Source organism: Alosa pseudoharengus, unplaced genomic scaffold (assembly GCF_046254945.1).
Source record: "Alosa pseudoharengus isolate Yale_2024_CS ecotype anadromous, Long Island Sound unplaced genomic scaffold, YU_APseudo_1.1 YU_APseudo_1.1_scf_12, whole genome shotgun sequence".
Lineage (NCBI taxonomy): Eukaryota > Metazoa > Chordata > Actinopteri > Clupeiformes > Clupeidae > Alosa > Alosa pseudoharengus.
In genome coordinates this window covers 16,583,291-16,596,605 of record NW_027468587.1, presented here as the reverse complement: position 1 = coordinate 16,596,605, position 13,315 = coordinate 16,583,291, and the positions used below count along the sequence as shown (strand labels likewise).

Genomic DNA, 13,315 nt, shown 5'->3' with positions numbered 1-13,315 from the left:
CTGTGCGCCTTGTGAGGCTACACAGCATGGGCTGCACCTCTGGTGGAGCTACTGGCGTACTGCTCGCTGTGTCCAGTCACACCCGTCTCAAGAGCTGAGCGTGCGGCGTACTGCTCGCTGTGTCCAGTCACACCCGTCTCAAGAGCTGAGCGTGCGGCGTACTGCTCGCTGTGTCCAGTCACACCCGTCTCAAGAGCTGAGCGTGCGGCGTACTGCTCGCGGTGTCCAGTCACACCCGTCTCAAGAGCTGAGCGTGCGGCGTACTGCTCGCTGTGTCCAGTCACACCCGTCTCAAGAGCTGAGCGTGCGGATGGACAGTCCACTTGGGAGCAGGCTAACAGGCACGTTCAGTGTGACAGGACCCAACAGAACACTCGTCTATTGAGGAAAGATGTCCAGCTCGTATCATGATAAGAACCCGACCCAGGGCATGGTCAGGGCAAAACGTGTTGCCATTAGTGTGCTCTTCTGTGTCCATATCAAAATCAAACTCGTGAACTGGACATCTGTATATCCAGACGATGCTGAAAAGTCGCTCTAGATGAAGGCATCGACTAAAATGAATAGTATTTACATTATGGGATGTTGACACATATGAATAAGGACGGTGAGAGACGTGAGAACCATGACGTCCGTGTGTCTGTGTGTGTATGTAGTAAGGGCATTCTGCCTCTTATCTGAGCTGAGCTCATGCATGTCTGCGCTTATTGGGATGTGAATGCTTGTGTGGACGCGACAGAAGGGAGAGGTCACGCTCTGTGTGGCGAGCCGTTCGTGCCGTTAGCCACGCCGATGCTGGCGACGCCATCTGACAGACAAGCAGCGAGAGAGCTGTCAGTCAGTAACACACACACACACATACTGTAAGAGGATAGCAAGCAGCACATGCAAGTATGACACATACGTGTCTAACAAGAATTTGAGAGTGGGCTGTGTTTGAGCAGAAGCACAGTGGGAAGTGAGAAGACAGGGAGTGAGTGTGTGTGTGTGTGTGTGTGTGTGTGTGTGTGTGTGTGTCATTTGAAGACTGAAAAAGCGTTGTTATGGCTACGCTAGAGAAAACGGAGGTGAGTTGGAGGGCGAAGAGAAGAGACAGCCATGTTGTGTGTTTGAGTGTGGGGGGCAAGGGTGCGGGATTTGAGTGGGGACTGGCAGGAGCTGACAAATGTGCCATCAAAAACACTAGAGCTGAGTGAGGAGTTGTGGTGTGAGATTGGTATTGGGGAGTGTGTGTGTGTTTGTGCGCGCGTGCGTGTGTGTGCGTGAGTGTGTGTGTGTGCGTGCATGCATGCGGAGAGAGACACAGTGTGCGCTGGCGGCGGGTGACTGAGCACTTGGCGGTGGCGACTGGTGGAGCCGCCGGCTTTTGATTTGAATCATTACAGTTGAACGAGACCACCCTCATCTGCCGCAGTAATGTGCAATTTACCCGTTTCTCCATCACCCTGTACCTTCTGCGCACGCTCTCTCTCCCCCTCTCTCTCTCCCCCTCTCCCTCTCTCTCTCACAGTTCTTCTCACCTCTCCCTCCCTCTCTGCAGCCCACTGGTGACTGACTGACTACCCTTTTCCCTCCCTCCCTCCCTCCCTCCCTCTCTCGCTCCCTCCTTCCCTACCCTTCTCCCTCCCTCCACTTCGCTCTACAGTACCAGCAATCTTACCTGCCTGCCTCTGTGCCCCTCCGCTCCTCTTCATCTTTCTGTCTGGCAACCCCACCTCCACCCTCCTCTCCCTCTTTCATCTGTCTGCTCCCCCTCTCTCGCCTCCCCGTGTCTGTTCCCCTTGTACCCTCTCCATCTCTGTTCACTCTCACCTCTCTATCCCCCTCTTCCCTCTCCTCCTCCACCTCCTCCTCCACTCCCTCCCTTTATCTCTTCCTCTGCTCTCTCACAGCTGTCTCCGTGTCTCTCCTTCCTCCTGCACCAGTGTCCAGCCCAGGACATAAACCCCTTAGATCACAGAGAGAAAACCCTGCCTGACCACAACAATCATACACTGTGCCTTAGGCGGCCAGCGCCACTGCCAAAGTAGTTGACCGAATACAGAGTGCTCAAGACGGGAGTGAGTCGGCATTGCCCTGGCTTTATATGGGGAAACAATGTATAGACCCTTTCAACAATAAAAACAAAAACAATGCTTGAACATTGTATTTGGGCCCCAATCTACTTCCTCAGCATTAAGATAACATAACAGTCTTGTGGGGCCAACTATGATGCTGATAATGGAACTCTCTTTAAAGGGTCTATATAATATACTCTTTTGATCCGTGAGGGAAGTTTATGTCGGATGCATTGTCTAAACAATCTGCATGGAGACACACTGTACTACGCCGTCCTCTCCAGATGAGGCTCTCGTCCTGGGATGCAACGTTCCCTTTAACGCTCACGTCTGGCCGGTGGGAAGGCCACCAAGGTGGGGGTGGGGGGGGGCAGAGGTAGCATAAGCCAAAGGGAACACTCTGCAGGAGCCCCCCGGAGCACCTGCGCATTGATCATCCCTAATCTAATCAATCTCATCTATTAGCGCAGCTGGGGACATGCAGGGGGGGGATGACTGATGAGGGGATCTGCTCCACACCTGCTCTTCTGCCTGTAGGCGGCTCAGCAAAGGGAGGAGGGGGGGGGGGGGGGGGGGGAGAGAGAGAGAGAGAGAGAAGGGAAGTCAGGGGGAGGGGAGAGAGGGAGAGAGGGGAAGTCAGGGGGAGGGGAGAGAGAGAGAGAGAAGGGAAGTCTAGAGAGGGAAAATAGTAAATACTAGACGGAGAGGATGAAAGCGAGAGGACCAGGCAAAATTAGAGAAAGAGAGAGAGAGAGAGAGAGAGAGAGAGAGAGAAAGAGAGAGAGAGAGAGTACTCATGAACAGGACTGAGCGGAGAGGGAGCCTCTGGGAGCAGTGCCCTCTGTAGCCCCCCCGTGGGTTAGCAGTGCTGCAGAGACCTCCCCTCCCCTGACTCACCATCACCGCCCACTGCAGAGACCTCCCCACGCTTGGCCCAACACTGCACGAGTTTCAGAAGGGAGGGGATGGCAAAGAACATGGCAATCCATCAAAACACTAAAACAATAACCTCCAATCCCCGTGTGTGTGTGAAAGAAAAAAAGGGCAAAGAACAATGCAGGCGTCTCGCAGCTGCGCTGGGCTCGCTGGCTGCCCTCTCCCTTAAGGTGCGAACACGAGGGCTGCAGGCTGGACATGAGGCCGTTCATTTTGAAGTGCTCGGCCACAGCTCCTTCTCTCAGTCCCCTGGACCCCAGACCGCTCTCTCTAACACGGTTAGCTACTCTCCACACCTTGGAAGCGGAGACGCTGGGTGGCTTTTGAACAAACAGCAGGGTTTATAGGCTGACAGCTGATGCTGCTGTGGTCACAGTGGCTCTGTGTGTGTGTGTGTGTGTGTGTGTGTGTGTGTGCGCGCACATATGACCGTGCGTGCGTAGAAAAGAGGCTGATCAGGGGTCAAGTGGTCGACACTTCGAGGAGTCACAATGAAAGGATTCCAAATGTTACCAGGACCGATACCCCTACTGAGAGGCCAATACTGAATACTTCAGTCTGTGTGCAGAATGTGTGACAGGTGGCTTCTGGGACTTTAAGTCCAGTTATGCCAGCTTGTCGTTGGATGAGTGGCTGTTTGTGTGTCCCCATAATTGTGACCAACAAACCCTTATTTCAGAGCAATAGAGCAGAGTGTGTGTTTGAATGTGAAAATGTGTGTTTGTGTGTGTGTGGTGTGTGTGGATCTATGTGACTCAAAAAGACCTGGCAAAGGCCATATGGAGTGAAGCAAGTGACTGTGTGTGTGTGTGTGTGTGTGTGTGTGTGTGTGTGTGTGTGAGTGTGTGTGTGTGTGTGTGTGTGTGTGTGGCACATGCTGACTCACCGATGTAGAGCCTTCTGCTGTATCGCTGCATGAGCAGCAGAACAAACACATGCAGGGGGATGAGGTTAATGATGAACACATAGCCTCCCCATGCCGACACCTGCAAGACACACACACACACACACACAAACACACAGATTTTAATACATTCATTTATCAACACGCTGCTCACATTGCCTTACACAACCTTAAACAACAATAACTACATTACAAATTACATTACATTACATTACAAGTACATAACATTCATTACATTCATAGTGTTAGAGAGACTAAGTGATTTACACAGACACACACAACTACAGTCTTTTATAGTGTCAAACTAAGTGATTTACACAAACACAGACACACACACAACTACAGTCTTTTGACCAAACAACAAAGAACCGCCCACACATCCACCCACACACACACACACAGGGACAAACACACTTGCTCGGGCCGATCGGCACCACCTTGGCTGACTTTTAAAAGACTTTGCTCGTCTGGCTAACCGTGCTGCCCTCTCGCCCCTCCGCAACCTTCCCATGAGCCACCTGGGGCCGGTCCACTTCAGGTGTGCGCTGCGCCGGAGCGGAACAGTGCACGTGAGGTGTGTGTGAGGCGGGGACTGTGAGCTTGTGGGACCAGCAGGGCCACTGGCCTCTGCATTATTCATACCAGCTATTTTCTGGGAGGGGGGCCACTCTGATTGGCTGTTTAGGGGGCGGCTGACACTGGTTACCGTGGCGAAGGGGCTCCCGCGGGGCGGCCGGGTGATGGATGAGGCTGTTTGTTCTTTTATTTACTTTACATATTTCCTTAATGAGATCCGAGATGGGAGCTGGGGCAGGCCACCAATGCTTACCCCCCACCCCCAACGGAGCCACACCACGGTAATGAGCTACACTACCAACACCAGGCTCAGAGGGGAAAACTCATCGACGCATACACACACACACACACACTTTTACGGTCAACTACCGTCGAGTACAGCATTTTCCTACATTCAAATTAACACCCTTAACAAATTGTGTCAGTGTCTCGGTTTATGACTTTGCAGACACAATCACACCCATATATCTGCAGTTCTGGCTTTATAAAATGTGGTTGATGCTGTAACTCACCATGTAGAAGTAGGACAGACAGCAGCCTATGGTCCAGAACACAGAGCCGGTCTTCACAGACTTTACCTGAGAGAGAAAAAGAAAATACAATTAAATAAGAATAACAAAAGGAATCTTTTAACACACATGTTCAGTGATTTTCTTTATGTATGTATGTATGTATGTATATATATCATTAATATTTAACAGAAAAAATAGGTAGGGATTCTCATATAAAGGAAGACAGAGGTTAACAGTAGAGTGAACAGGTCTCTTGAGACTTTGTCGCATTGCAAGACCCACTTTCGCACACAAGCATTTGGGGAGAAATCAAACACACACACACAATCAAAAATTCTTGAAATAGACCTGGCCATTTCTGGGGCTGGTTAGTGAATTATTTAGTGCTTTCCTCCTAATGACCCGGCTGCCTGGGAGCAGTACTCCTGCTGCGGGACGGCCCTTTAACAGCACAGATACAGCCCTGAGAGGCAGCGCTGGGCCTGTGGTTGCTGGGTGTGTGTGTGTGTGGGGGGGGGGGGGGGGGGACGAGGCTGGATGCACTCAGGCATGGGAGAGGCCAGAGGAGGATACTCTGACCACAGGCAGACACTCTGCATCACTCAGGCCACAAAAACACTCAAATAAGTACAATCAGTCACGCTATATATCCAAATGGATGTTTACACACACCTTCAATTACAAGTTTTTTTTTTATGAAAAAAGGGAGTTGGGTGTGGTGGGTGGTTGGGACTGACACTGGGCAATCTGGAAATCTATAGGCCCAGAGTTGTTCTTCATATTAATACTGTTGAAAAAATATTACACTATTGCGTATAAAGCAGTCAATGCTTTCAATGAAAGCCCTTTCCACAGTATGTTTCCAGTGTAAACATCATCTGATAACTGCTTCACAAATATAAAACAGTTCGTTCTAACTACAATTTAACTAACGCAATTTCAATGTTTCATTGAGCTTCTCTGTATGGTTAGGCTATATTGCTTGCATGAGAAAAAAAATCCCGAGCAGCTTTAAGCCATTACTTTGAGAACTTTTCTTAATGCAAACACACTGCACTAGTAGGCAAGTGGAGAAAACAATTTCAGCCAAGATGCATTTTCATCAAATTTCACTGTTTGAATGTTAGCAAGAAACAACGGGCTACTTTTGCGTGGACCTAGGCTAAAATATGCATAAATTAGGCTACTGATGATGGCAAGAAGAATATTCACGTTATGTTCAATTCTGACTAATCTCTGGTAGGTGAACTCCGAGCAGTATCTCAAACAACGAAAACGATGACCCTCGTCTATAATAATTTCCCGACTTCTTCTGAGGAACTTTTCCACACGGCCGCGACATCCCAGAGATCCGGCACGGTACCTGATAAGCCCTGCAGATGAATTACATGTTCAACACAAACACAGCAATCACTTTGATCTGACACATGCAATATAACATTTACTGAAATCATGTGCTCTGATCCGGTCAGGGTCAGACATGACTGACATGACTGACAAGACGGACAAGACGGACAAGTCTAAACTACTGAAACAGCCTTGAGCACTACTACTTGGATTGGATTTGGGTGTGAGGTTATACGGTTCAAAAAGAAACGCGTCCAACTTTCTGAGACCACTCCACCTTCTCGCACGCACGCATGCCTGCGCGCACTGCCGAAGGCGAACTGCTGTGAAAAGAAACTTGGCGAACCCACATTCACCTGATCTGATCTGATCCCACACACACACAGACTCTCACCCAAAGGTAGTAGGTGAACTGCAGGGCAAAGATGGCGATGCCCTCGTTGTCGAACGAGCCTGCCACCGAGCGGGAGATGTAGCCGGGCACGATGGCGATGAAGCAGGCGGCGAGGAGCCCCGCGCCCTGGTTCCATAGCTCACGCGTCAGCAGGAAGGTGGAGATGGACGTCAGGCCGCTGAAGATGGGCGCCAGGAACACGCACACGTCACGGATGTGCACCGTCAAGTGCAGCAGGTTCAGCACGTAGTGGATGAGACCCGCCGTCACCATCAGACCTGGGTACACCTGAGGGGAGCAAGTGGGGAGGGAGAGGGAGAGAGAGAGAGAGAGAGAGAGAGAGAGAGAGAGAGAGAGAGAGAAAGAGAGAAAGAAAGAAAGAAAGAAAGAAAGAGAGAAAGAGAGAAAGAGAGAGAGAGAGAGAGAGAGAGAGAGAGAGAGAGAGAGAGAGAGAGAGAGAGAGAGATGAATGAATATCAGATATGATATGGTTTCAGCAATGTGAGTGATAAAACGTGAAGGTTAGAAGGAGAAAAAAAAAGAAAGATCTAAAGATCACTCTAGAACTGTGAGTCTAGCACGGTCTCTGCAGGGGCCAAGTTCCTGGTACGGCTGTCACACATGTGGAAACAGTGCATCAGTGTCACACATGGACCCCAAACCCCTGCATTCAGACACAGCTGCAGGTACACTGGGTGAAAGCAGAGCCAAGTGAAGGCAACACAATAAGCACAGCACTGCGTGGATCATACACCACATAACTGCAATTTAGTGCCTCTATCCTCTCACTCTTTCCTTCCTTCTTTATTCTCATTCTCTCTCTCTGTGCGGAGTTTCAGCCTGTAGCCATCACTCACATCCGGCCATGCACCACACAGATTTGCCAGGGTGCCCTGCAGTAAACGCCAGGCACTGCAGTGGCCGTTCCGACCGTCTGCAAAAACAGATGTCGAGCCCAGACACCTGGCCTACCCAGCCCACACCCCTCATCTCCATCTCGCCCCCCTGCAGCGAGCGCAGCAACCTGTCAGCGTGGAGGACAGAACAGAGAATACGGGAGATGAGACGCAACGGGAGGCAGGAAGCCTCCCGCTCAGGAGGCGGAGGTACACTTGCTAGTGTCCCATCCCACACACACAATTCTCTGAAGAAAGCTCGGGCACTTGAAACATACTCCTCCTCCTCCCTCTCCTCCTCCTCTCCCACCTCCTCCCCTCCTTTAGGCAGACTGCTCAGTATGTTCCATCTAAAGCCGTCTCACTTTCTTAAATGTCAGAGCTTTTTTCCCTCCGGTCTGAAAGGTAACCGTGTGATGTAACAGCTAAAAAAGCCCCAAAATTGAACTTCTCCTGCGCCATTCTCGTCCGAGTGCCACCATTGTGTGCCATGGCTATTAGACACTTCTCATCCCATCCAGTTAAAAACACCATTAAAGTTGAAATTAACCTTTGGCAGTCTCCTGACGCACGCCCACACACGCACACACACACCACTAACCACTAACAGTGCCGGTGCCACAACAGTGCCTGAACCAGTACATTGTTTTTACAATAAAATGGTCTAAAGCATAAATTACTTTTTTTTTTTCATTGGGGGCCAAGCAGCGGAGCTGCGTAGGCACCCATTGTGCCTCTACATTATCCTATTATTCTTCTTCTGCCATGAAGGTCTATGGCAGCCCAGATTCATGTCGGCACCTCATACGCTTTAGCGCCACCAACAGGTCAAAGTTGGACGTAAGTTCACGCACGTAACTTGACCTGTTGGCCCGATTTTCAAAAATGAGGTATCGTTGGAATCCTTGCACCAAGCCGAGTTCACCATATGACATCAATCTCAGCCATGATGGATTTTCCGCCATATTAGGAGGACGCTCAAAACATTTGGTGGCCTTTGACGCCTAGGCGGTGCTGCAATTAGCAAAAAGGCATTTTGACCTGGTCTCTGGACACAGGCCAATTTGTGACATCAACATGACCGGTCTTTCCGCCATCTTCGATTTTATCCAAAACGTGAAGACGTTTTCACAGGTCACAGACATTGTCCGTTTGTCACGAAACTTGGCACAGATGAACTTCAGACTAAGCCTTGGATATGTCTTCATTTTTGAAGCCATATTCACAAGCGTTCACCCAACACAGTCAATCGAAATCCGCTGTGAAGCCACCAAACAGGAAGTGACCATATATATCTTTGTTTGCTAGATATGAAACTTGCTCTGACAGCTTATGGCCATATGTCTGATGTAACAGCATTGAGCTGCCATAGCAACTTCAGCCTAACTGCTTGCCCCCTCATTGCTGCTTGCAGCTATTTACTGTATGTTTTGCAAACAAACATTTAACATGACTCATATTCATTGAGATGCTATATGGGCCTCATGCACATCATGAAAGATTAATGTCATGTCATGTTGTTGTTCGGAACACACCGTGAAACAAAGTTTGCATTACAACTTTGCTGATAACATTTCAAATAGATGCCAGTGAGCGCATTAGCAATGTTATTGTGTAAAGTATACTGTTGATGTTGTTTCATTGCCTTTTGCTTGTGTGTAGTTACTGCTAGATTTTGATAAGAGCTTGTGATTAAAGTAGGCTACTTGGCATGGGATCACATGAGCGGTCAAACACTGTCCACTAGCCTATGTGGAGCACCCTCTGCTTTAAGCTTATAGTTTATGTTAGCTAACTGTATCTGGATGTGGTGCTATCAGAACAAGACGTTAGAGATGACGCATTAAGTTTTTTAAAAAAAAAACGCCAGAGATTTAAGTGGCATCGAAATGAGGCAACGAAATCCACGTTGTTATTCGATGTCGTTACTACCGTTTGCGTCGGCGCCGGTATCATATTAGAACCGGTTTCGGTACCCAACCCTACTAAAACACACCATGAAAAATCTCTCAGCTCATCCTCATTCCCCTTCCTCTAAAGAGACTTATGGTATGATTCTCCACATCTCATTTCTGCAGCATGCCAACGGCACGGTGGATTAGAGGCATCAGGGGGGTAGCTAACTGTCGCGCTCTGGCATCCTGTGGTGGTGATTTAGCCAGGAGCATCGGCGTCTCTCTGCAGCCCCGATGGGCCCCTGTAGGGCCATGAGAGGGCTGGAGGTGGGAGAGGGCTGCTGATCACAGGAACAAACACAGACAGCTGATTCAGCTTCATCAAGCTAGTGTCCCATCCCACACCCCCTCCCCACACACACTGAGGTCTGTGTTTTGCCACTCAGTAGTCCTCTTCAACACACAGACACACACACAGAGTTGGAAATTAAGATTAAAATGTGAACAGCTACCACCTATTGTCAGATATGGTGGAAATTCATCAGCCACCAAGTATAGTACATCATTGTTTGGAAAGAACAGAGTACACCAGCACAATACTCACCGTGCCCCCAACTATTCTGCCTAGTGGGTACCAGGCCCGCTCGTCAAACCAGTTGAGGAACTCATAGAAGCCGTTGGAGGTGAGGTGATGTGTGGATCTGTAGTTAAACCTGTGAGATGGGGAGGACATGGGGACAATGGGGGAAGAGGAAGAGGGAGAGGAGGGAGAGGAGGGAGGGAGAGAGGGAGAGAGAGGAGAGAAATAGGCAGAGAACATCAGAACTGGTTCAAATCCATTAATATGCCCTGCCAGATCGCTGCACAAGAGGAACATGATAATGAGCAGACTGCAGCATCGAACAAGTTGTCAATTATGCAAGGTCAAGGCGGAGGGTCTGTGTGCATAACTATGACAGACCGATATCTGTTCCAAGAAGCATAGATGATGCAACGCCAGAATTTTGTTGATCAAATTAATAGTGTATGTTTCTACGTTCTCAGAATTCTGTTGATGTATGGTCAACCATGTCTACATGAGAGTGAATATGAAACATGTTCTGAAATTCCAAGAGTCTGTGTGTTAATATCTGTGTGTTAATATATGTGTGTACATAGGAGAGAAAGGGAGTGACAAAGTGAATTACAAAGTGAATAACATAAAAAAACACTCAAGTATGGGATTCCATTTAAGTGCAATCAAAACAGCTCGCCCCTACAAGTGAGAAACCTAATCAGCGGGCTGATAGAATTTTTCCCTTCGCTTCCCTCCAGCGTCTGATGCCGTTTTCCCAGCGAATTGACTGCGCTGGTGCACAAATGTTAATGCATTTACTCTCTTTAGCAGAGCACGTGGGCCACATTTGATCAAAGGGGCCACTCACCCCTGAGGTATTTAAATAACAAATGCACGGCCTGTTCATGAAAACATAATCGAAAGTCTGAGGACAACAGATTGACGTACAAGAGCCTGTGGTGTGTGTGTATGTATGTGTGTTCATCTGTGTTAATGTGTGTGTGTGTGCGCGTCTGCGTGTTGAGGTAGTAGTGTAGACTCAATGGGTCACTTCTCATATAAATGAGGAAGAGAAAAGTACAGAATCCTCCTAGGTAAAATGATGGGGCCATATTTCCCTTTGTTGAAGCATGCAACACATAACTGAATGCAAATGAATGAACACTAGCCAGGAATCCAGCCAATTGAACAATAACTCATCTAACTTTGAGACACAGACACACACACACACACACAGGCTCAGTTGTGTTTAAGTTGGGGCACACATTCACCCTCTGTCCTTTTGTATCCTTTTTTTTTTCTTCTACACCTCCAATTACTGTCACAGACTATACAAACGTAGCTAGGAGACCATGTTTGCATTGTGAACCAGTCACCCAGTCAGGTGAATGATCTACTGGGCAACAACGAGGAGGACTAAGTGTGGCACTCTCAATACAGTAAATAAGAGGTGCATTGAAAGAGAGAGGGGGGGCTGGGAAAACAGAAATAGAGGTAGAAAGAACTCAGATATCCCATCATATCCCTTCATATCTTCATCTTTATATGTGTTCATCGGTGAGATTAACCACCCCCGCCCCCCTTTGAAACGCATAACACCAAGAGGATGGGAAAAAAGGTCCTACAGTATCCGTCGTCATGGCAACCTCCAGCTCACCCACAGACTGGAGAGGTGCCCGGAGTCCACAAGCCTGGCCTGAGGGGTAACACACACAGACACCCACATAGGTGTGTCATCCAATTATTGACCTCCAGACCAGATTATACAACAACCTGGCTGCCCAAAGGGGGGCCTGGCCTGGAATAAAAAAAAAGAGGCCATCCAGAGCAAATGTGTGGTTTTTATGTGATCTGTGTGTGTATGTGTGTGTGTGTGTGTGTGTGTGTGTGTGTGTGTGTGTGTGTGTGTGTGTGGTAGAGGGGTTAATGCTAACTGACACACCAGCAGGTGTTGTCGCCCAGGTTTGCTGGCTCCTCTCTCTGTGTGGCTGGTGGCCCTCTGAGTGCCGTCTGCCTCCCCCTGCTGCTGCTCCTCTGGCCCACGCTGGGCCGGAGCTCTCTCACTCGCTCAATCAGCATTAAGCACAGCGTGCCACTCGGCACACAACTCTCAGGGTTCAACAAAAGCAATGGCAGGGGAAAATAAAAGAGTATGGCATTCCGTTGAAGCTACAAAAATAAAGATGGGGCTCATTACAATGCAATACATTAACAGTTTTGTGTAAAAGTGACTTTTCTAGGCCAACAAATATATACAAGGGGCCAGCACAAGGGGTGTGTGTGTGTGTGGGGGGGGGGGGGGGGGGTTTTAGAAATGTTCACAAACCGAGAGTTCCGTACTATGATGCGACAATTACCCTCAGAGATTTTCCCCATAGACTGTATAAAGAACACTGAAACTATAGATTGTTTGTGTAGAATTCTAGAAGGAACCAGGAAAATGATTCACTCCTCAACAGGTTAAAGGTGCGATTTGTAGGATTGTTTACGAACGTTCTGTAGGCCAAAATCAAAACACTGGTGAACGTTCTCAAGACTACCAGACGCAAGCCTCTTCTGGGTTGCCAGATGTAATGAAGACTTAGCTAACGTTAGTTGACCTGCAGCTGCTTTAATGTTTCTCCAGCCATGACCCAGCTACACATTACGGAAACAGTGAAAACAAAAAATACCTCTCTAACCAACGTAACATATTTAGCTGAAGTTAGCGATGCAGATGAAGTTTAGCATAGGCTACCTGTTGTGGAGAAATATGGCCAGCTCTGCGTCAGACTTGATATTCTTAGTTTGACGAAGACGTCACCATCTCAGGAAGCTCCTCCGATGTCCACTTAATTTGTTTCTTGTTTTAATTTTGGAAATTTGCCTGCCTCTTGTAGGCGTTCATGACTACAACTGACAGCTGTTGACAGTTGGCTAATTTGGCAACCCAAATAGGAGGACGCGCCAGCCCATTATTAATACGCTATTCTAGAATTAATCGTTCAAAACATAAATGAAAATTCCAAGAGATTCCGCCCCGTAACTGATTTTTTTTCATGGGTTTTACGGGTTAGAGTAATGTTGTCAAATAAGCCATTACGTCAATTCATCGTGTTTCCTCACTCTCTGACAACATATGGTGATCATTTTTGGAATGGTTACAGTTTATTTTCCATTATTTCCTACATACTGGACCTTTAAGGAAGACATGAGTGCAGCGCCCCCTCTTTTGACATTTGATTACTTTCAATCCATTGTTT

At 48.3% G+C, this 13,315-nt stretch overlaps 1 protein-coding gene across 1 annotated transcript in view; it reads right to left on the bottom strand.

Annotated features, from left to right (window-relative positions):
* Positions 1 to 13,315, bottom strand: part of stt3b (STT3 oligosaccharyltransferase complex catalytic subunit B) — a 45,691-nt gene that overhangs the window by 16,776 nt on the left and 15,600 nt on the right. Inside the window, exons 2-5 of the mRNA XM_076280276.1 lie at positions 10,122 to 10,230; positions 6,727 to 7,014; positions 4,986 to 5,051; positions 3,880 to 3,979 (exon numbers count right to left, since the gene is read on the bottom strand). Of these exons, the coding sequence (XP_076136391.1) occupies positions 3,880 to 3,979; positions 4,986 to 5,051; positions 6,727 to 7,014; positions 10,122 to 10,230 (563 nt within the window). The remainder of the gene's footprint in view (positions 1 to 3,879; positions 3,980 to 4,985; positions 5,052 to 6,726; positions 7,015 to 10,121; positions 10,231 to 13,315) is intronic.